The following is a 23,884-nucleotide window of genomic DNA, read 5'->3' as shown; positions in this document are numbered from 1 at the left end:
CCCCCCCAGTGAAATACACTTGGCTTGTTGTCGTTACTGTTGTTATTGTTGTTATAGTAATGAGATAATTTATAATCATATAAATATTTATATATTATTTTAGATGACTAGTGTGTCCCATATAAATTAGAACAGATTTATTTATAAAAAAAAATAGATAATATATTAAAGTATGTATAATGAGTAATAAAAAATATAAAACGGAAAAACTACAAGCTCAATTTGATGGATAATTAGCCTATTTGAATAAAAGATGATAATTTAAAGTTATTCAGTATAGTCCTGAAAATTTCCATATAAGCTTAATATGCTTGTGACTTTTTACATGATTTTTTTTGCATTAATATCATTTTTTCTTTAAAACTCTTCCAAGAACTAACAAAAAGAAAAAATACAATTTGTAAGAAAATATTGTCGAAGTAATCTGACCTCAAGTTAGAATAGACTTCAAACTTTAAATATCACCATTTATCTAATGTAGTTATCAGTTCTAACATGGATGAGTCTATATAAAAAATAAAAAAAAATACTTGCACTGTATAATTTAATTTGAATATCACCATTTATCTATCGTAGTTACCAGTTCTAACATGGATGGTGATATATCTCAGGAAAAAATAACTTGTACAATTTCATGAATACTCGTTGGAAGTAACAAAGAAAAATTAATCTAAAATATAAAACGACATGCACTGTATAAACACATAGAAGTAGATCTTGAAGGGACAGTGACTCGGAGAAGAATTTAATATTCTTTTATATAAAAAAGATATAGTGACACTTACTTAAGAAAACGAGAAGACAGAAGAGGAAACTGCAAATAATCCTCTTGTCGTTAATATACATATATTCTTCTGCTTGTTCTCTATTAGAAAGTTTTTGATAGAATGCGAGTTGTTTGGTAAAGAAAAAAACCACTAAAAATATTATTTTCGAAGAGAAAGCCATCTTCATTTGATGCATTTTATTTTACTTTACTATATATAAATTTTAGACACCTTATTTTGCACTTTTATAGAATACTTTAAAGAATGCGTGAAAAGTTGTGCAAAAAAATTATTATTACTTCAGTAGAAGATGAAAGATACAAACAATCAGTAATAAGTAGTAAGAAAATTTATAATGTTGTAAGAATGTAAGAAGGTATAGAAAGGCTACTAATATGGAAGATGAAAGAAACAAAACACAAATGTATAATTACATTTACGCACACAATAACATTATTGGAGTACTATTTGACTGAAGTCCAAAATGGCCATTCAGCTTTTAATGAGCATTTTAGTACTTCAACTTTCCCTTTAGATCTTTACACTTGTAATATAGTATGATATGATATATGATTATATGATAAACAATATTACTGAGTAACACATATTTTCGGTAAACTAATGCTTAGAACTATGCACCTCTATAAAGTAATCGAGAATCAGTCGAAAATACAATCACATCCTAAAATTTAGGAAAACTGAGTAGGAAATTAATTCCTACTCAATTAGTCAATTAACTCTTTATCAGTTACTCTCTCCGTATCGTATTAGATGAGGTACTTTCCTTTTTAGTCTGTTCCAAAACAAATGACACATTTCTAAATTTGGAAATAATTCAACTTTAAACTTTTCATTTTACCTATTTACTCTCAATGAGAAGTTTTTATAGCCACACAAATGTCATGCCCCCACAAACCTTTTACCCCTTAAGCTTTTAAGACCACAAGTTTCAAAAGTCTTTTTCTTTTTTCTTAAACTCCGTGCCGAGTCAAGCTACCTCATCTAATATGAAACGTATGGAGTATTTTTTATTGTGAACTTTTTATATGCTTTTTAAATATTCTATATTACTAAATAATTTGATTTAAATTACTTTGTGTAGTTTTCAAATATGCAAATTATATTTCAAAAAGCTTAAAGATATTATATCTAAATTTATGATACTGTACCATATAAATTAAGACGGGGGAGTATATATTTATATTTTTATTGACAAAACATATTCAAAATGATCGACACCACATGTAACGTAGTGGACATATGGTTCCCTGTTCTTCTCTTTGATTGAGTTCTGCAAATTCTTGGACTATTTGAACAGAGCATGTGGTAAATGCAATAAAATACAAACTTAGTAGCGGATCCAAAGCTAAATGGGAACAATTGCACTTTTAGATTTGAAAATATAGCTACAATTCTTTTTTATTTTACTAGAATCTTTTTGAAATTATTATATAGGCCTTTAACATATTTATGGATGTGGATATATATTCTGCTAGATATAGGATTACGAAACATTTCGGGAGCAAATAATAAGAATATCTATTATTCCAACCATGATTAGGCTGGACCTTTAATTAGTTAAACTCGAATACTGATATTAAAAGGGGACGTGCAGTACTGTAGCACCCGTCCAAGTAACAACTTGAGAAATTGAAGTTATGGAAAATGAAGGTAAAAATAGCGGAGGCTAGCCAGTTTTTGGACTGGTAATTAAAAAATAGTCAGCGTTTCTAAAGTCATTGAAAAATAGCAACTATTTTGTTGTAACACGAAAAGTTCTAGCATGATATACTGGAGATTGGTGCACTGTGTATGAACTTTCAGCATATTATCTGGAACTCCAACATACGGAAAGTTCCAGCATAATATACTGGAGATTGGAGCACCTGTGTATGAACTTTTAGCATATTATGTTGGAACTCTAGTATATTATGCTGGAAGTTCATATGTGAAAAATTTGAACTCCAGTATATGCTGGAATATTTTTCGGATTTTGAAATCTTTACATGTAATGGCTATTTTTGAATTTCACCCTAAATGAAGAGGAGCCGGATTCAATTAGTTCCTAGGATTAGTCGGTTATTTACTTTATTAACAGTGTAAACTTTTTTTTTTGTGGAAATACGTCATGCGCAAGATGGCCTTTTAATCATTTCTAAATTAATGTTTGGATGTGATGGGTAGATTTGGAGTCAATTAGTGAGTTTTATTCTCTCAAAATATATTTATAAATGATAAATGGGTCATGTGCAAGACACATAAATTTTTTTCATCTAAATATTATAAACTTTCAAGAAAATGACCCACTTTTGCAATGTATTTTAAAAATAAGTATATTTTGAGCACATTCAAGTACTAGGACAAAAAGCATAATACCTGCTGGTAGCAAAAGCCCAATTTGCTCTTATCCAATTTTTTTTTTTTTTTTTTTTTGTGCTTAACTTTGCTCTTATTGTAAGTAGTCACCTATATTTATTAGGCAGCTAAGTCATAACAACTTATAATCATTATTCCTTTAGGGTGGAAATTATGGTCATACTTTCTTTTGTAGAAAAAGTATATAGAGAATACTATTTTTCAGTCTTAATTTATGTGGCACTATTTTTTTAATTTATCCCAGAAATAATATTATCTTTCTACAATTAGAAATATTTTATTTTTAAAATTTCTTGTTTATCCTCACTGAAATGATTTATGGCCACACAAATATTTAAGTTTTGTTTTAGAGCATAAGTTTCAAAAGTATTCATCTCTTTCTTAAACTTCTATGCCTAGTTAAATAATGTCACCTAAATGTAAAAATAGCACGGTCTAGCCAGTTTCGGACTGGTCATTCAAAAATAGCCAGCGTTTACCCAAGTCAATGAAAAATAGCCACTATTTTCCTGCAACAGAGACCGGTCCAGCATAATATACTGGAGTTCGGTGCACCTGTGTATGAACTTCCAGCATATTATGCTGGAACTCCAACACACGGAAAGTTCCAGCATAATATACTGGAGATTCGAGCACTTGTGTATGAACTTCCAGCATATTATACTGGACCGGTATACTTTGCTGGAACTCCAGTATATTATGCTGGAGTTCTAGTGTACTTATGCTGGAACTCCATCATATTATGCTGGAGTTCCAACATACTTATCCTGGAACTCCAGTATAATATGCTGGAGTTCAAGTATACTTATGTTGGAACTCCAGCATAATATACTGGCGTATTTTCCGGGTTTTGAACAGTGTTTTCGCTCAGATTTATCTTTGCACGAAAAGTGACTAAATTTCGATTACTTTTGAAACTGGGCTATTTTTGAACGACCACTTGTAAATCTGACTATTTTTAAATTTCTCCCTATATAAATTGGGATAGAGGGAACAGTAAAATTGATGTTGGTTTCCTTAACCCAAAAAGAAAAATGTAGAGTGCGGTGAAGTGAATGTTGAAAAAAGAACTAAATTTGTAAAATCTGTATTCAGTGCAATTGATCCTAATGAGACAACATCTGAAGCAAAATCGATTGAAATAAAAGAAATCAGCAAAAAATACCACATTGGTCACATAAATTAATTGGCGAATTGGAACAACAATCGCATTTTGGATTCAACACAGCTTTTACTTCATTCAATTTCTTAAAAGAAGAAAAGCTAACATATGGCCGAAATGATTCCAATAAAGTTTTTAATTTTTGTCTAAAAGGCATTAATTACTATCATTCTTCTCTAACAGTCTTCACCTTGTAAGTCTCAAGCAATAATCTAAGTCTCTATAATTAAACAGTCCAGATCACGCTGAAGAAAAAAGCTTCCATGATTACAACATTTTTCTTAGAACACTTTGATATTTTGGCCAGACAGAATCTCTTCTGACAAGGTTAAGTTGGCCTTTTAAGCTAGTTACACTAACTCAGAAAGACTTAGAAAGTAGAACCTGGTACAAAGTTCAAGATCACTAGGGCAGTGTATGGGGTAAAATTGGTCGGTAATAATTGACCGAATGATAAGATGAGACGTGGAACCAAAGATAGATAGAACGTGAGTCAACAGATGACTGGCACTGAACGCGAGTGTGTAGCCGGTGTTAGTTGGATCCCGAAGGCAGAATAGCTGGCAATAAAGATTCAAAGATTTAATATCGGGTAGCATTTAACGAGCAGCCGTTAGAAAGAATATCAATGACAATTGGCGGAATTATTAGATGACACGTGGAACCAAAGACAGGTAGAACGTGAGTCAGCAGATGGCTGACAACTAGGCGCGAGTGTGTGGCTAGTGTTAGTTCGATCCCGAAGAAAGAATAGCAGGCAATAAAGATTCAAAGATTTGATATCAGGCAGCATTTAACGAGCAGTCGTTGGAAAGAATATCAACATTCAAGACGAACCGTTATGCAGCCATCGACGACGATTTTATTCTCATTCAAGAGGAGCTTAATTTGAGGATCTTGTCTCCCTAATTAGAACTATAAATAAAAGGATTAAAATTCATTGTAGGGGCATGAAACATTCTATACAGAAAAGCTATGATCTATTCTCTTATTACGCTCAACTGAAACATTTGAACATTGCATTTACTCTTGTCATCGGAAAGACTGTCTTTAGTCAGGCTTGTTATCTTCTTTAATTTCGTTTAATAATCTTACCTTTGTTTTCATTCACTTATTATTTTTGGGTCAAATCGATTCGCTTGTCTATAAACCACATTATAAATTCAAGTGTACCGTTTTATGGGTAAACAGGCAAGGGAACTATGTTAATGTTAGTATGAGAAATACAAATGTATAAACTAGCTATAGCTTAACTAATTATGAATTGATTATTCTCCGTGACAGCAAATGAAGTATGTGACCGATTTGCCGGCGTTGGTTTTCATGCCAACATGATAACATACCTGACACAGGTGCTAAACTTGCCTTTGGTAAAGGCATCCAACACCCTCACCAACTTTGGTGGCACTTCCAGTTTCACTCCACTTATTGGTGCTCTTATTGCTGATTCTTATGCCGGCCGATTTTGGACAATTATCATTGGTTCCATTATTTATGAGCTGGTACGTACATTTAATTTTCTGTGATTGATCCAATCGGTAAAAGAACAAAATTCTCAACTATGTGTGTGTGTGTGTGTTTGCAGGGGATGATAAGTATTACCATATCAGCAATCCTGCCACAGCTCCGTCCTCCACCATGTCCAACACAGCAGAACTGCGTAGAAGCTTCCCATCTGCAGCTTTGGGTCCTTTATGTTTGTCTTCTCCTGACATCTATTGGTGCTGGGGGACTTAGGCCTTGCGTTGTCACCTTTGCTGCTGACCAATTTGACTTGAAAAAATCTAATCATGATCAGTCTCAAAGTTGGAATTTCTACAACTGGTATTATTTCTGCATGGGAGTGGCTACACTTGCTGCTCTAACCATAGTAGTCTATATCCAAGACAATGTGAGTTGGGGTTTGGGTCTAGGACTTCCTACCATTGCCATGGCATTATCAATTGTTGCTTTTGTAGTAGGTTCATCTCTTTACAGAAAAGTAAAACCAGGAGGAAGTCCTTTGATTAGATTGGCACAAGTTATTGTTGCCTCAGTGAAGAAAAGGAAGGTCGTTGTTACTGATCCTGCTTTATTATACCAGAACAGAGAGTTGGATGCTAATATCTCATCTGATGGCAGGCTTCTGCACACTAATCAGTTCAGGTAAGAGCATTTCAGAATACTTTATAGCATACTCCATTATGTACTCCCTCTGTTTTAATTTATGTGAACCTGTTTGACTGGGCATGGAGTTCAAGAAAAAATGAAGACTTTTGGAGTTTGTGGTCCTAAACAAGTCAAAAAGAGGTCCACGGTATTTGTATGGTTATAAAAGTTTCTCATTAAGGGTAAAAGTACAATTGGAAGTTTAAGCTAAATTGTTTCCATATTTAGAAAAGGGTTCATTCTTTTTGGAATGGACTAAAAACGAAATAGATTCACGTAAATTGAAACGGAGGGAGTAATATATAGCTGTCTTTTCAATGGAAGAGTGTTGTAGCATGGTGTATTTCTCAGCTAGCTAGCTATTGAAATTATTACGCCATCACATACATCATGTCTTTAACAACATACTCTATCCGTTCCACTTTATGTAAAGATATTTCCTTTTTAATTCTTTCTAAAGAAAAAATGACCCTTTTCTTAATTTGAAAATAATTTAAAATAAACTTCTAATTTTAGCTTTAATGAAAAGTTTTTATAGCCAAGCAAATATTATAGCATATTTTAGACCATAAATTTCATAATAATTATAGCCACATACAATGGCGTAGCCAAGTTTTCCACCAATAATGTTCAAACTCTAAATAAGTCAATATTTTTTGTTTGCAGATGAATTGTTTACCCATTTTTTTTTAGTGTAGATCTTAACTTTTAAATTATAAAATTTATTTAGGACGTAACTTTTAGTTAAACAAATTACTTTTAAGATTAGTTGTTTATTTATATACAAATTTTAAGTTTTAAGAATTATTTCATGAGAAAAATTTTTATATTGCAAAAGAATCAAATAGACCACATGGTGCTCTCCATTTAGTTTTGGCAAACAAATTGGGTAGAATTTTGAACCCGTGAATAACACGTCATTTTAAACACCCTAAACTGCTGAACTGTCTCACTCAATTGTGTTAAGGGTGCTCAAATATAATATATAACCATATAAGTAATATTTAACTTAGATACGCAATATAATATTTCGGGGAAGGGTGTGCGCTTGACCACTCTTAACATAAGGTGGTTACGCCACTGGCCACATAAATATTTTACCTTGTTTAGGACCATAAGCTTCAAAAGTCTTCATTTATTTCATAAACTCTGTGCCTTGTGAAATGAGTTCACATAAATTGAAATGGAGGAAGATACTAGCTACACTACTAGAAATCTGGAAAAAAACGACCACAAAAAGCGACCAGTGTTGGTCGCTTATTGGCCAAAAAGCGACCAAACGTGCCTGGTCGATATTAAGCTGGTCCCTTTACCTTAGGGACCAAAGTTGGTCGCTAATTAGCGACCAACTTTGGTTTCTCAAGTCAAAGGATCAAATATTCCGGTAAAGACACTGGCGACCAACTTTGGTCGCTATATTATTTTAATATTATAAATTTTGCGACCAAAGTTGGTCTCATTTGTGTAAATTTCGTTTTTTTATTTATTATTAATTATAAAGTAGCGACCAACTTTGGTCTGTATATGAAATATTATATTTTAAAATCTGGAAAATGGCGACCAATGTTGGTCGCTATACTATAAATTTTTTAATTTTTTTTTAAATAAGTGACCAAAGTTGGTCGTTAAATACATGAATTAATTTTTTTATTTATTAATAAACGACCAACCCTGGTCGCCATATTTCCAGAAATTGTTATTTTTCTGGTAAATAGCGACCAATCTTGGTCGCTACTTGGGAAATCTGGGTTAAATAGCGACCAACCTTGGTCGCTATTTCACAGAAAATTGTTTTTTTAATAGAAATGCGACCAAATAGCGACCAAAGTTGGTCGCTTTTCTTGGTATATTGCTGGCAGGAACTGCCTCTTTTGGCAGCTACACTACCTGCCAGCTTACCAAAATTCCTAAATAGGCAAATATGCCAACAACAGCAACAACAAGCAGCAACAACAACAACAACAACAACAACAATTACAACGAACTAGAACTTTATACTTTAAGCTAATTTGCAAACTAATAAGTTAAATGTTATTACAGAACCATTCGAAAACCAATTGTATTTGTCTGGCATAAACTTATAAGTTCAAAGATTGTTCTCTACATCATTATCATCACCGTCTGATGAACTTTCTTCACCATGACGGTATCTAGAATGGGCTATTTGTCGATGATGGGAAGAATGACCACGGGGAAGGCGAGCCTCTAGCGATGACTCACGAGACCGGGGAATTGGAAAATTGCCAGAAACTAGGAGCGTTTTGATCTGCTCTTGCATGCCCTTGCACTGAGCTTGCATGCCAGAGTACTGCATATCTCTAAGCCTTTCTCTCTCCTTGGCGGCTTCTAGCTCGGATGTGAGCTTTGCCACAGTCTCCCGCATAGAGGAGAAACTCTCCCCATCAAGTTGCTCGGCTTGGGAGGAAGTCCCTATTCCTTGCATTCCACACTTATAGCGATGGAACTTCTTATTAGGAAGCCTGTATATCTTCCCCCCTTTTGGACCGCCAGCAGCCTGCGTCCACATTCTCTCAGCATCCTCGTCCGATAGTTGGATTGGCGCGCCGGACTCATTAGGTGGCTGACTGCGTATGAATTGCTCCACTTCAGCTGTGAAGCGACCCTATAAGAAAAATAATATGTGAATTACTATTTCCAAATTTATATAAAAGTAAATCAAAATTCTTAATGAAAAGTGAAAACTTACATGTACAGTCGAGGCTCGGCCCTCGACCCACCTTTCTTGGTCCGTCACTTTCTTCTTCTTCACAATATGAGTCTCCTTGAAGAGCTCATCTTGGTTCATCGGACGCCCCAACTTTTTTTCCTGAAAACTCATAAATTTTAGTTAATAAACATAATACATATACTAAGAAAATTAAAGTAAATTAAGCAATTACGTACCATTCTTCGTTTTATCGTCCCTAGGCTGACCGCACCTCCAGTGTGCAAGGATCCTCCCTTCTCAGATGCCCGGACTTTCTTTCCTTTTTCGCTCTTCTCTAAGAACTCTGCTGTAAGCCATTGCCTTTGCAAATCATCCTATAAATCCTGAAGCATCCAGCCAGGCTTCTGGTTCAACTGCCTAGCTTTGGAGAAACAATGGGACAACCGCTTTCGAGCTTTGAGATGGAAGTTTGCAGCCACTCCCGCGCTATAGCGGAGTTCCCATACACATTTGCTCTGTATTTCAAAAGTCAAGTATTATATGAAAATATCATATTTAGATGGAAATATCATAAAAGCTATATTCGATATATTATACTTAGCTTTTATTAGCTAATAATTATTCAAAAGTTAAGTGCATTAACTGCTTATAATATAATATTAGCTAAAAGCTAATAAATGATTATACTGCTTAAAAGAATATTTATACCTTAAATTGATTGAAGATTGCCTCCTTGAGAGCGAATGAGAATTCACTCCAAGGCGCATAAGGACCATCATAAAGCTTTCTGGTGGCTTTGGTGATGATCCTTGTAGTAACATTACTAGGGATGAACCTGCAATTTTATTAAAAAAAACACATTAATATCTTAGTAAAAGTGTACTAAACAAAAAAAGTTAAAATAACAAATAACTCTTACCCGTCACCCTCAGGGACTATGATGATCCTGCCATATTCATCATAATGCACCTCCTCATCATTTGCAGCATCATTGTCCGAAACATGTACATCGGAGGCATGTGTGGAAGGTGTAGGGGGGTCAGAGCTAGTATCTCGCAGGCGAAGGCCTGCAATAGATGGAGTCCCAGATGAAGATGGCTGCAAGCCNTATAATATTACCTAATACGCTTATACTTAGTGTATAGTACAGCGTAAGTATATATATTATATATATATATAAGCTACATTCGATATAATATTACCTAATACGCTTATACTTAGTGCATTGTACAGCGTAAGTATATATATTACATATATATAAGCCATATTCGATATAATATTACCTAATACGCTTATACTTAGTGCATAGTACAGTGTAATTATATATGTTACATATATATAAGCCATATTCGATATAATATTACCTAATACGCTTATACTTAGTGCATAGTACAGCGTAAGTATATATATTATATATATAAAGCTACATTCGATATAATATTACCTAATACGCTTATACTTAGTGCATAGTACAGCGTAAGTATATATATTATATATATAAGCTACATTCGATATAGTATTACCTAATACGCTTATACTTAGTGCATAGTATAGCGTAAGTATATATATTATATATATATAAGCTACATTCGATATAATCTTACGTAATACGCTTATACTTAGTGCATAGTACAGCGTAAGTATATATATTACATATATATAAGCCATATTCGATATAATATTACCTAATACGCTTATACTTAGTGCATAGTACAACGTAAGTATATATATATACATATATATAAGCCATATTCGATATAATATTACCTAATACGCTTATACTTAGTGCATAGTACAGCGTAAGTATATATATTACATATATATAAGCTATATTCGATATAATATTACCTAATACGCTTATACTTAGTGCATAGTACAGCGTAAGTATATATATATATCGAATATTACCTAATACGCTTATACTTAGTGCATAGTACAGCGTAAGTATATATATTACATATATATAAGCTATATATATAAGCTATATATATAAGCTACATTCGATATAATATTACCTAATACGCTTATACTTAGTGCATAGTACAGCGTAAGTATATATATTACATATATATAAGCCATATTCGATATAATATTACCTAATACGCTTATACTTAGTGCATAGTACAGCGTAAGTATATATATATATATATATATAAGCTACATTCGATATAATATTACCTAATACATTTATACTTAGCGCATAGTATAACGTAAGTATATATATTACATATATATAAGCTACATTCGATATAATATTACCTAATACACTTATACTTAGTGCATAGTATAGCGTAAGTAATATATATATATATATATATATATAAGCTACATTCGATATAATATTACCTAATACACTTATACTTAGTGCATAGTATAGCGTAAGTATATATGTTATATATATATATAAGTTGCATTCGATATAATATTACCTAATACTCTTATACTTAGTGCATAGTATAACGTAAGTAATATATATATATATATATATATATATATATATAGACACACACGCACGCTTCGTAGTACTATTCATCCCTTGTATTACAAAAGTGTTAACGGCTAATATTTATATTCTTTATTTACTAAATATAAAAGTGATTTTTAATTTTGACCTTTGTTGACCTAAATAGCGACCAACTTTGGTCGCTAAACATACATAATTTTAAATTAGCGACCCAAGTTGGACGCTAAACTTAAATCAGATTTATTTATCTTTTTTATTATATTTAAAATATTAACCGGGTCCCAGATTAGCGACCAAAGTTGGTCTATACTCTACTGAGCGACCAACATTGGCCGCTAAAGTTGAATTATATGTATTTATATTTTATAATTTTTTTAAACAAAATTATAATTATTAAAATTTTATAACTGGGTCCCAAATTAGCGACCAAAGTTGGTCTCAACCTGTTTTCTCTTTATATAGCGACCAACCTTGGTCGCTAATTTTAAATTTTATTTATTTATATTTTGTTATTTTTTAAAAATAATGTTATAATTATTAAAATTTAATAAGTGGGTCCCATGAAGCGACCAACATTGGTCGCTAATCTGAGTAATTCTTTGACCAAGCAAGTTTGACCAGTCCGGTCAACAGTTTGACAAAATTTTCGACCAAGTTGCGACCAACGTTGGTCGCTAATTTATTTAAAATTATTATTTTATTATTTTCACCAGTTTAGCGACCAACTTTGGTCGCTTTTTTTGGCAAACCAACTTTGGTCGCTAAATTTTGGTCGCTTTATGCAGGAATTCTAGTAGTGCTAGTACTCTTCCCGTTTCAATTTAGATGATTTAGTTTGACTTAGCACAAAGTTTAAGCAAAAAAAGGAGACTTTTGAAATATGTGGTGCTAAAAGCTTAAGGGGCAAAACTTAGTGGAGCCATAATATTTGTGTAACTATAAAAACTTCTCGTAAAGTGGTTAAATGAAAAATTTAAAGTTAAATTGTTTCTAAATAAAGAAATGTGTCATTCTTTTTTGGAACAGACTAATAAAAAAAGTGTGTCGTTTAAATTGAAATGTACGGAATGAGTAGTGTTTAATTCTACTCCTTTTAGAAATTCGGTCAGGCATTAATTAACATACTTGTTTAATGCTGATCTTAATCAAGGTGGCTTGATCGAGCAGCAGTGGTGGTTGATGGTGATGAGATAAATGGGTCGTCGAACAAGCTGCCAAACCTGTGGAGGGTAGCTACTGTGCATAGGGTTGAAGAGCTCAAGTGCATCTTTAGAATGTTGCCAGTTTGGGCTGCGGGAATACTGCTAATCACTTCACATTCACATCTGGGAAGCTTTACAATCCAACAAGCTCGCAGCATGGATCGTTATATATCCCACAACTTTCAAATACCTCCTGCCAGCCTATCAGTCTTTACTGTCTTAACTGTACTCATGGGTCTTCCTCTATATGAGCGTATCTTTTTACCATTTGCTCGTCGCTTCACTGGAAATCCAGCAGGAATCACTTGCTTACAAAGAATGGGCATAGGCTTTGCAATTAACATCGTTGCCACTATAGTTTCAGCATTGGTTGAGATCAAACGTAAAGCTGTGGCTGCACAACATGGCCTAATTGACCAACCTACTACTGTTATACCTATTAGTGTATTTTGGCTGGTTCCACAGTATTGCCTCCATGGAGCTGCTGAAGTTTTCATGGCAGTTGGGCACCTTGAATTCCTCATTGATCAATCTCCAGAGAGCATGAGAAGCACTGCGGCTGCACTCAACTCGTTAACAACATCTTTTGGAAATTATTTAGGCACTCTCATGGTATCTTTAGTTCACAATTATACCGGTAACGAGCACAACTGGCTACCTGACCGGAATCTCAACAAGGGAAAATTGGATTATTATTACTGGCTTGTGACTGGAGTACAGGTTTTAAATCTCATATATTACATGATATGTGCCTGGTTTTATAAGTATAAACCTTTGGAGGAGCTGACTGAAAGTAGCAAGGAAACTGACGTGGAGTCAGCTAACAACAAAAATTCTTCAAGCACAGCAAATTAACTGGTTCTAAAGGTGATGGAGGAGTAGAACAATAACAACAAGGGAAAATGTTAGACCCTGAACAAGAAAACAAGAAAATGGAGTAGTGATTTATTATAAAGTGTACCAGCTAGAACATCACTTTACTTCCTCCTACTTGTTCACAGCTGTTGTAAATTGACGTATATGCTTATAATAAGTAATACCCCCTCTGTTATAATTTAAATGATACACTTTCTTTATTAGTCTATTCCAAAAAAATGACACATTTCTATATTTGAAAATAATTTAACTTTAAACTTCCATTTTACAAACGTTACCCTTAGTAAAAAGCTTTTATAGGCGCAAAAATGTCATGACCCCACAAAACTTTTGACCCTTAAATTTTTAGCACCACATGTTTCAAAAGTCTTTTTTTTTCTTAAGTTTTATGCAAAGTCAAACTACATCATCTAAATCGAAATGGAGAGAAAAATACTTATTTGTATGCTGTATCGTTCTTCCTATTCCCATATTTTTCTTTGCTTCTCCAAGTTGTTATGCTAGATCCTAGCCAAGTTTGGTTTGATTTTAAATAGTGGACTTGGTCTTGTTGGAATATAAGATATCGATAACATATCACAAGGTACAAAGAGGATGCATGAAAGAAGATAAACATAAAGCACACTCGATACAAAACAATATTCAAAAGGGGGAGAGGGGTATATAGGTAGATGCTAGAAACTAGGTACAACACTAGCTTGGACTGCTGGACCTTTTTTCTTTTTTTTTTAGGGGGGAGGGGGGGGGGGGGAGGGAGAGGGGTTTGCACAAGTCAAAATAATATACAACTTATAGTACTTTATAAAGTTAATTGAAGTTAGAATCGCCACTTAGTATTTAAGGTATACTAGGACAGCTATACTACACTATGTAATATCATTCTAACTATGGATAAGGAAATTAGTTGAGATTTCGAGTAAGGGTTCAAGTTATCTCGAGAGGAAGAAGTTAGGCATCCATCGAGATCCACAAAATGTGATACCGATGAACTCAATCAACTAAATGGGGAATTAGGTAAAGAACAATTAATTTGATACATATACCAAGAGTGTGGAAGCAATATTTCAAAGAAGGCGGTCGAACATAAGAGTCACATGACAAGACATAAACATCTATGTAATATATGTACAAAGAGTATATGTGAATTATGTTTTTTTTTTAATTTAATAAAATATACATATCACGACCGGAATTCCCGCCTTCGGGACAGTGATAGCGCCTAACGTTTCACTCGCTAGGCGAGCCAACGTTAGAGCAAATCTTTTGCCATTTTTAACATTCCAAGTAATTAAACCCATTTGAACTGAAATAAAGCTGAAATGATGTACAAAAAGGTAAAACAACAAAAAATGCCTAAGTATAATCCCGGATCTGGAGTCACAAGTGTACGAGCTATTAGAAGTTCTACACATAGAGTATGAAATAAATACTACTGTTTGGAATGAAATGAACAGTAAATAAGAAAAGAGGAAGGGGACTTCAAGGTCTGCGGACGCCAAAAGATCTACCTCGAGTCTCCAAATATGCCAATCCGAGCTGATGCACCTCACGTACAACTGAGACCAATATCAAAATATGCACAAGAAGTGTAGAGTGTAGTATCAGTACAACCGATCCAATGTACCCCGTAAGTGTCGAGCCTAACCTCGACGAGGTAGTGACGAGGCTATGATAGGACACTCACGAAATTTAACCTGTACAAATGAAGATATACGTGCAACATAACAACATAGAGACTACATACGTACTATTGGGAGGGAACATGCAAAAGGGGGTACAAGGTATGGTAACTACAACGGGAATGACAATATGAGACAGTCAAATAAACCATCAACTAATAAAAACGGATAAACATAATGAATAAAGATGGCACAACATCACCCATCCTGCTTTTACTCACAACCTTACCATGAAATAATAATAATGGCATGGCATCATGCACCCTTCGTGCTTTTACTACCAATCTCTCCATGAAACGATAAATACGGCACGTCATCATCCTACATGCTTTAGCTCTCTTCCTCACTATGTATTAATCAATAAATGAAGAAATAATCGGTACGAAATCACCCTTCGTGCTTTAACAATCTCCCTTACCATATAGTAATGAATATAAGAATAAGCAAGAATAAACCTTACGTTAACAATGATTCCGAGATACAAATCCTCAATTTCAAAGAAATACTCCACCATCACCATTTAATTTATAAATGCGGAAAGAACGGTCAAATAAAGAAGAAACTAATCTAGGCATGGATATCGTAAGTAAAGAAGGCAATAAATTACACGAAACAAGCCCCACTCCCATGCTTTAGCCCAACAACAATGCATAAGTACTCTTCTCCTCGCATATACGTTGTACCCAAACATTTAAACACGTAGCAAATAGGCAAACAAGTCATAATCCCTCAAGTAAAGGTTAACAAAGACACTTACCTCGCTCCGCAATCGACTCAAAGTTCAACCATGACCTTGCCTTTCGAACAAGCTTCCGAACCAACCAAATCTAGCAAATTATTAACCAAACGATTCAAAATAAGCCTTAGGAACTACCCACGAATGAATGAGGTTCAATTAGGTCATTATTGCAAAAGTCAACCCCGGGCCCGCTTGGTCAAAACCTGAAATTCGGACCAAAATCCGATTGCCCATTCACCCCCGAGCTCGGTTATGTAATTTGTTCCGAAATCTGACCTCAATTCTCGATCTAAATTCAAATTTTATAAAAATTCCTAATTTTACCCAAATCCCCAATTTCTACCATGAAAATCCTAAATTTTAGGTTGAAATCTTACGAAATGTAATGGGTAATTGAAAGGAAGTAGGTTAGAGTTACTAACCAATGAGTTGAGGAAGAAAAACTCTTGGAAAAATCAACTCTAAGGTTTTTAGGGTTGAGAATTTGAAAGAATGAGCTAAAATCCCGTTTTTTTCTTCTTAAGTCCAGGCGTAGATATTGCAATTGCGACCTGGAACTCGCAATTGCGAACCCCGCAAATGCAAAAAAGCCTTCGCAAATGCAAAGATCCCCCATCTCTGCTGCCATCACAACCAACACTCATACCTTAACTTGGCCGAGCGAAACTTCTGATTTATTATTTCTATTCTACAATACAAGTAAAACCAATCTAAAATTAAAAAAAAAAAAATTCAGCTTGTTAAATAATATATCTAAGATCAACTAAATGAAACCATGATAATATCTGGACATTAAATTCTTGACTCTTCTATGTCAATGAAGCCTCTAAGAACTACTGAATAATAAAAGACTGAATTTTAAAATCAATGAAATCCATAAACTAGAAGGGAGGTCATCAAATCTGCTCCATGGGAAGGAGAATATTCTAGCTCGTAACATGCTTTCCAGCAAAATTTGTGCCTACATTGACATAGATTAATGTAGGTTCCTACAAATAGAATGTCAGTACATCACAATTGTTCTTAGTGAGTAAAATAATCCGCTCACTAAAATTGAAACGAGACTCTAAATAAAATACGTTGGCATGATATGATAAATTTCTAAAAAGCTTCTTTATGATCAGGTAAAACAAACAACTCATATTTCTGTTGTAAAAATTCTTCTTTCTTTTATTCATGAAAATTCTTCTTTCTTTCTTTTATTTTCTTGTCTGGAACAACTCAACATATAAACATTTAAACTTTATCTCCAAAAAATACTTGTAAGATCCAAAATATATGTTCTTTATTTTCTTTTCTTTTCTGGGGAGTACCATTGATTTTGACATTCTTTTTTATTTTATTCTGAGAATATCACCATGTGATCAACAATGGCGGATTATCCCAGCCCAATCGTCTGGATCCCATTCCTGGTGGTGCTTCATAGTTTAAGGTTCTAGCATGCTTGCGTTCTTGTGCTTATTACCAATGCATTTCTATCATAGGGCCCGGACCAACGATACACTAATCTCCTACTCCATCACGAGTAGTTTCGGGATTACATAAGCTACTAGAGGCTATAAGCCCTCCTTAGAAATCTAAGAAAACTTCCAAAATATTTTTTGAGCAATCTTTTAATCATAAAATCTAAAACAATAATATTTCTTCATAATTCTCATCAAAACAGTTTTATCTTATGAAAGAAACTTCAACAATCTATAGTATTAAGAAAATATATGCAAGTCATGAAATGCATGCGACATGATTTATGAAATAATGAACCTTTCTTGTAAGATTAAACATGATAATCCTTTAAATACATTTCTATAGTTCTAATGTATAATGTGAGTCCGCTCTCTCCAATCAAAATGCACCTTGACATTCTATATGATTTAATAATAATATGTGGCATGATCTTTGTGAGAAGATAATTTTAGTACAGGTATTATCTCAATCACCTTGATTTTTCCTTTTCGAATACTTTAATCACTCAATTTCAAGGGATTCAATTCACCAAGCCAATCTCTACATTGGTAATTCAAGAATGCATTCCAAAAGTTTCAAAACTTCAAGCTTTGGAAGCCCTAGGTTTGCTTCTTATCAATTTTCCAAAGTTTGTACTTAATCTATATTTTTGTAGTATATTATAGGCACGGATATCAACCAAAATCTTCCTTAATAATTGTAGTTGAAAGCAGATTGCGAATTTAACTTGAATCGCGAAATCCAAAGTTGGAGGAAAAACTTGTTCGCGAATCCTTGTTGAAAATCTAGTGATTCTAAGATGTAATCTTGTTAGAATCGATGTTTGGAAATAGTAATTTAACTTTATATTAAAAACTCACCTTATGTAGTATAGGAACTCTTGAATGACTTGGGATTGAGAGAGAAGGTCTGATCATTGAAGGATGAAGTTATTTTCTCTTTCCTCTGTCCCTTTTTATACTTGGAGCAGGGTTTATGTGTGGCCACACGTAGCTATGCGTGCCAACACGTAGCCACACACATTCCCTTATATGTGGCCACGTGTAGTGTGCAAACGCGTGGTCAGATCTCTTCCCCTTTTCCATGGATTTCTTGCCGGAAAGGCCAAGTCTTCTATATTGCTTTGCCATGCACAACTTGTGCGGTTTTTGGCTTAGGTGTGCTTGGCCCATGTGTCGTCATGGCTGCTCGTAGGGATGTCCAAATGACAAATACAGTTTGAAATGTTAGAAATTAAATTCACAAATCTTTAATTTGATATATAGGTCATAATTCAATACATTTTCTACTGGGAGATATGATCGTCTTAAGTTAGGGCATGTGCGACAATGATCATCTTCTTCCTTAAACAATTCCAACTTGTTTCAAACTACTTTTTTTCTCTTCCAAACATACATTCAACCTCCCGAACAAAAGAGTTAGATTTTATTCACCCCTGCAATTTTTCGATTATCTTTGTGTCTAACTTAGAGCTTGAGCGAGAACATAATACTTAGAGATAATTTTCCGGACTTTACACACCACCACCCTCTCACCTTCATCTCTCACATGATCACTAACATCAAGCCACCAATGACCCTCTATATATTGTTGGAAAAGTTGTATGATTATGGAGAATAAAAGGTTTAGCTTGAGGCTTGTTAAAGATACTGTCCTTAAGGATATTTCGCCCACACCGAGATGAATAATATTAGGCGTATCCCCCAGGATTCAACAAGCTTTTCTAGTATAACTAGGAGCAGAAACAACAAAGACTTATAAGAGCAAAACCCAGCTGTTTAACCAAAAAATGGAATTTCGATTAATGCTATAATTTAGAAGAACGCGGGTTACTGATAATCGAAAGAGTGTATAAAGAAAGCAATTTGGATAGCAAGAATATAATCAAGAAAAACAAGTAAACCAAAGTATATTCAGATGATGTTTCGTCCCCCTACAATTGATCAGTTATCTCCCTTTTATAGGTACCTTGGAGTTATACGTTTTGCCTACGTCATAATAAGGCTATTATGGGCAATTAAAGACATTAAAGACATTAAATGCTACGTTACATAATCATTATATTTAATACAGATTCTCTAATGTTTTTGGTATTTAATGCTTATTAAATACTGTATCTGGACTCTCGTGTGCTATCAGATTCATTCTCTTTGATTCTTGGGCTTAAATGACTTGAACAGGTACGAGCGTTGCCTCTTTTTGAATAACCGCTCGTGCCTCTTCTTTTGCTTTCTGCTCGTATCTATTGCAACTCGTACCCCCTTGCCAGTTGTAATTCTTTGACCAATCTATGTGTCACGACACGTCATCTTCATACCTCTTTAATATGTAAATTCAATTTTTTCCAATACAGATAGTCCCCCCACTTGCCATTTATTCATCAGTTGAATATTTGGGAAGTGGATTTCATTAAAACGAGAATTTTTGTCACCATTAATGCTATGACAGAATCGACGCTTCAATTGTCACTTCCATTTAATGCGTTTCACACGTGTCATCTTCTTGTTAGTTCTGCAGTTTTGCAGCACTTTTTTAGGCTTTGTTTACGACTTCCCTGCTTATGAAGCGTCAGTTATCATTATTATGGTCCTTCCATCATTGCACTTTTTCCTTAGATGGTTGCTTATCAATATAAATATAACTTCCTTCTTTGTCTTTACCACATAAAGTTTATCGAATATTCAATTTCCCAAATCTTGTTTGCTTCTTCTTCGCATCATCCTTCTTTATTATGTCTTCATCAAACCCTAACCCTAGGAGATTTCCCATAGTTTATACCTTCCCTAATGCCCCCGTCAGGAGCAAGAGGGGAGGTAGACTTCATAATTTAGGGTCTGTTCGTGGTGGTTCTTCTGTCCCTTCATCTAGTTCTGGCCCTTCTTCTAGAACTAGGGGTTCACTTTCACAAAGATCTTCTTCAAGAGGTAAAGAACCTTCTGAACCTCTTCGTGAGCCTACAGTAGAGGAGATAGTTCCTTCGGAACTATCTTTTTATCATGACAGAGAATCTCTTAAGAATCAAGTCTCTGGTTTAGATCGTGCTGATATCTTTCCCACTCAAATTACAGAAGTTTTGATTCCTGTAGTTCGTAGAGACTGCTATTGGAGTAGTGATTTTTCTATTATCATCCCTAATCCAAATCAAAGAATTGCTTCTTATTTAACCAGGTTTTGTTTTGTTTATATATACCCCTTCACCTTAGGGTTTAAACCAGCTATTGACTCGGTCATTCTTGAGTTTTGTCGTTTCTTTGATGTCTGTTTGGGTCAAATTGGCCTAATCGTATGGAGGGTTGTTGCCTGTTTAAGGCACTTGACCAACACAGCTGGTGTTCCCTTTACTTTCCCTCATTTGATTCACCTTTATTCCCCTAGGCTTTTCCGCAATGGTGTTTTTACACTAGTAGCCAGGAGTAAGAGAGTTTTGGTGAGCCTTGAGGATGACAAAGACCGTGGCTGGTATGCCAGGTTTGTTGCTGCCCCCACTGTTGGTTTAGTGGGAGAAGATAATGTTCCCTTCCCTGAGAAGTGGAATTTTGCACGTAAGTCTTTTTAACTTTCTCGTGCCTTTTTTCTTCAAGTTTGTCAACTTTTCTAATTTTGCCCCCTTTTTTTTCCTCTTAGCAATCATGGGAGTTGTGGAAAGTGTTCCCAATTTCCGTTATTGGGTAGACAAGTTACTAAAGACTGCACCAATGGATGGTAGGTCTTGGAAGACACTTTCTAACCGATTTGGCTGGAAAGTAAAAACTCATGGTAAGAGTTTTTGTATTATTTTATTTTTCATATAATGTTTTTTTACACTAATTTCAATCCTTCTTTTTATCAGGATTTGCTATTCGGGGAGTTACTGCCAAGGCGGTTGCGTCTTCCCGAATCTCTTCAGGAACCGATATCTCTTTAGAGAGGGCTCAAGAAATAGTCTTGGGTTCTTCATCAAAGAGAAAGGTTGTTGAAGAAGAAGATTCTGAAGAAGAGGAAGACGGGGGCTCTTTGGTGAGAAGGCCTCGAGCTCGAAGACGCATCATTTCTGATGATGAAGCTGAAGCATCCCCCCGCCATTTTATTCCTTTTACCGAGCCTGCTGAGGCCCCGGTGGTGATTCCTGTATCTGATGATGACGCTGCTCCCCTAGATACTCGTGAGTCCATTGAAAAGCTTTTTATTAGCGGGTTTGGCATTGAAGGTTTAGGGCCCGTTTTAAATGAAACACCCTTAGCTTCTTTTTCGACTCCCGTGTCTGTAACTCCTTCCTTGCCAACCTCAGCTGTTCCTGTTCCTTCTCAAACTGTTTTTACTTCTTCTACTACCCCTCCTTCGATAATTCGTCCTCCAATCATTCATCATATTGAGGTTGGCTCTTCAAGTAGGAGCGCTGCTATGAGGAGGGTAGTCATTGAAGTTCCTGCTGAGAGCAGTCTTTTGAGGAAATCAGGTCAATCAGATGCTTGGTTAGAGCCTTTAATTGGCCCAATCGAAAAAGCCAAGCTTCAAAGCCACAGTTCATTGACGTTGATGAATGATATTGTGCATGCCACTTTGAAGGTATTCATCTTCTCTCTTTTTTTTCTTTACTTTATGGTTTTTCTATCTTTGGGATTCTTATTTCCCTTCTCTTTTTTTAGGCCAATCTTATCGGCACAGAGATGATGAAAAGAGTTACCTCCTCAGAGCAGATTGTACGTGATTCTCAGCTAGAGGCATTCAATTGGAAGGAACAGTACGAAAGCTTGCAAATTGATATGGAATATTTGGAAGAGAGTAAGAGTACCTTGGAGCAGCAGGTACGGACCTTGATTTCAGAATTGGGGATTGTAAAGTCTTCTTTGAGTCAAGCAGATAAAGAAAGAGCTCGTCTTGAAACTTCCTTCTCAGAGCAGCTATCCAAGGCTAGTGAAGAGAACAGAGAGTTAAAGGCTCTCTTAAGTGAAAAAGAAGCTTACGCCGGAGAGCTCGTGCAGAATTTGACACAAGCACAAGAAGACCTTCGAGTTTCTTCTGATAAGGTTTGTGCTTTGGAAAACTCCCATGCCTCTTTTCAAGCCTCCTACACATCTGCCTTAGCTGAAAATGAGAAGTTGAAGAGCGAGATTGCTGTCTGGGAAAGGGATTACGAGATCCTTAAGGATAAGTCTGCTATGGAAGTAAGTTGGGTGTTTTTGAATTCACGCCGTGATACCCTAATTGAAGCTGGCCAAGAAAATTTCAACTTAGAGTCTGAGTTGGCTAAGATCAATGAAACTATTGAGAAAGCTCAGCAAACTCAAGATTTTCCTTCTCCCGTGGCCGAAGCTTCCGTGAATGTTGAAGTTGATACGGGTATCCCAACTCTTTCAAGCCCAGTCGAGCCTGTTGCTGCAAGCCAAGCTGATCCTACTGTTGTAAGCCAAGTTGATCCCGTTGCTGTTGATGCACCTTTTGCAGTTCCCTCATCTTCCTAGTGATAAGTTTAAGTTGTTTGAATTCTCTCTTTTTTTTTCTTCAGGTACCTTTTTGGAAGGTTATGTTTAAAACCCTTGGTTTCATTTGAGGGTTTTCTTTTGAAAATTTAAGTCCCCAGACCTTTTATGGGGCAGTATGTATAAATAATTTGCAGTTCCTACGACTAAGTTCTTACTTAGTCTTAAATATTTTAGAAGTTTTCTCGTTATTATCTTAAACTTCTATTTAATTTATTCTTGCCTTTATTTCTAAGGACTTATAGAATAATCTGCATTTTTATTCTTAGAAAATGCTTCTATTGTCTTCATGAATAACTAAATTAAACATGAATTTTATAAAAGAGGGCCCTTTTATATTTTGACACTTAATGAAGAAGACGTCTCAACTTCATAATGGTGTTAACATACGATAAAAGAAATAGGAATACACATGTTTCTTTGAAATAACTTTGACAAGTTTTTATTTGAACCTTGTCTAGTTTTGAATAATCACTTTACATGTATTTGAATTACATCTATAACTTTCTCGTAACTGTTTTTCTTGTAACAGATTTAAAAAAGAAAAAATAAAACACGTGGTTTTTATTTATAACCCATTTCAGTACATAGCCTATACCCTAACGATAATAAGGTTTTCTTTGGCCTTAGCTCGTGACTTCTGCACTTGTCTTATTCAATGAGTGAACTTTTCAGGCTTAATCTTTGATTTTTCTCAATCTTCTTTGCCTTTATACACATGCCTGTGTATATTATGTAGTCCCCCAAGTATTTGAGTGTTGAAGTATGAAGCCTCGAGCACTTGATTATTCCTCTCATTTGGTCCTTTCCCTGAAAAAGGAAAAACACGGGACTCGGAGGTGCGATTATAGATGAAGACTGCTTAACCCGTTTGTATTTC

General features: G+C 34.8%; 1 protein-coding gene across 1 annotated transcript in view; it reads left to right on the top strand.

The window, feature by feature from the left end:
- LOC109205962 (protein NRT1/ PTR FAMILY 3.1-like) overlaps positions 1-13,866 on the top strand; it is a 23,052-nt gene extending 9,186 nt beyond the window's left edge. The window contains exons 2-4 of the mRNA XM_019368729.1: positions 5,590-5,807; positions 5,891-6,450; positions 12,736-13,866. Coding sequence (XP_019224274.1) covers positions 5,590-5,807; positions 5,891-6,450; positions 12,736-13,642 — 1,685 coding nt within the window. The 3' untranslated portion in view covers positions 13,643-13,866. The remainder of the gene's footprint in view (positions 1-5,589; positions 5,808-5,890; positions 6,451-12,735) is intronic.
- Positions 13,867-23,884: the final 10,018 nt, after the last annotated feature.

The sequence above is a fragment of the Nicotiana attenuata genome, unplaced genomic scaffold (genome assembly GCF_001879085.1).
Source record: "Nicotiana attenuata strain UT unplaced genomic scaffold, NIATTr2, whole genome shotgun sequence".
NCBI classification, from domain to species: Eukaryota; Viridiplantae; Streptophyta; class Magnoliopsida; order Solanales; family Solanaceae; genus Nicotiana; species Nicotiana attenuata.
This window is presented reverse-complemented; position numbering and strand designations above follow the sequence as displayed.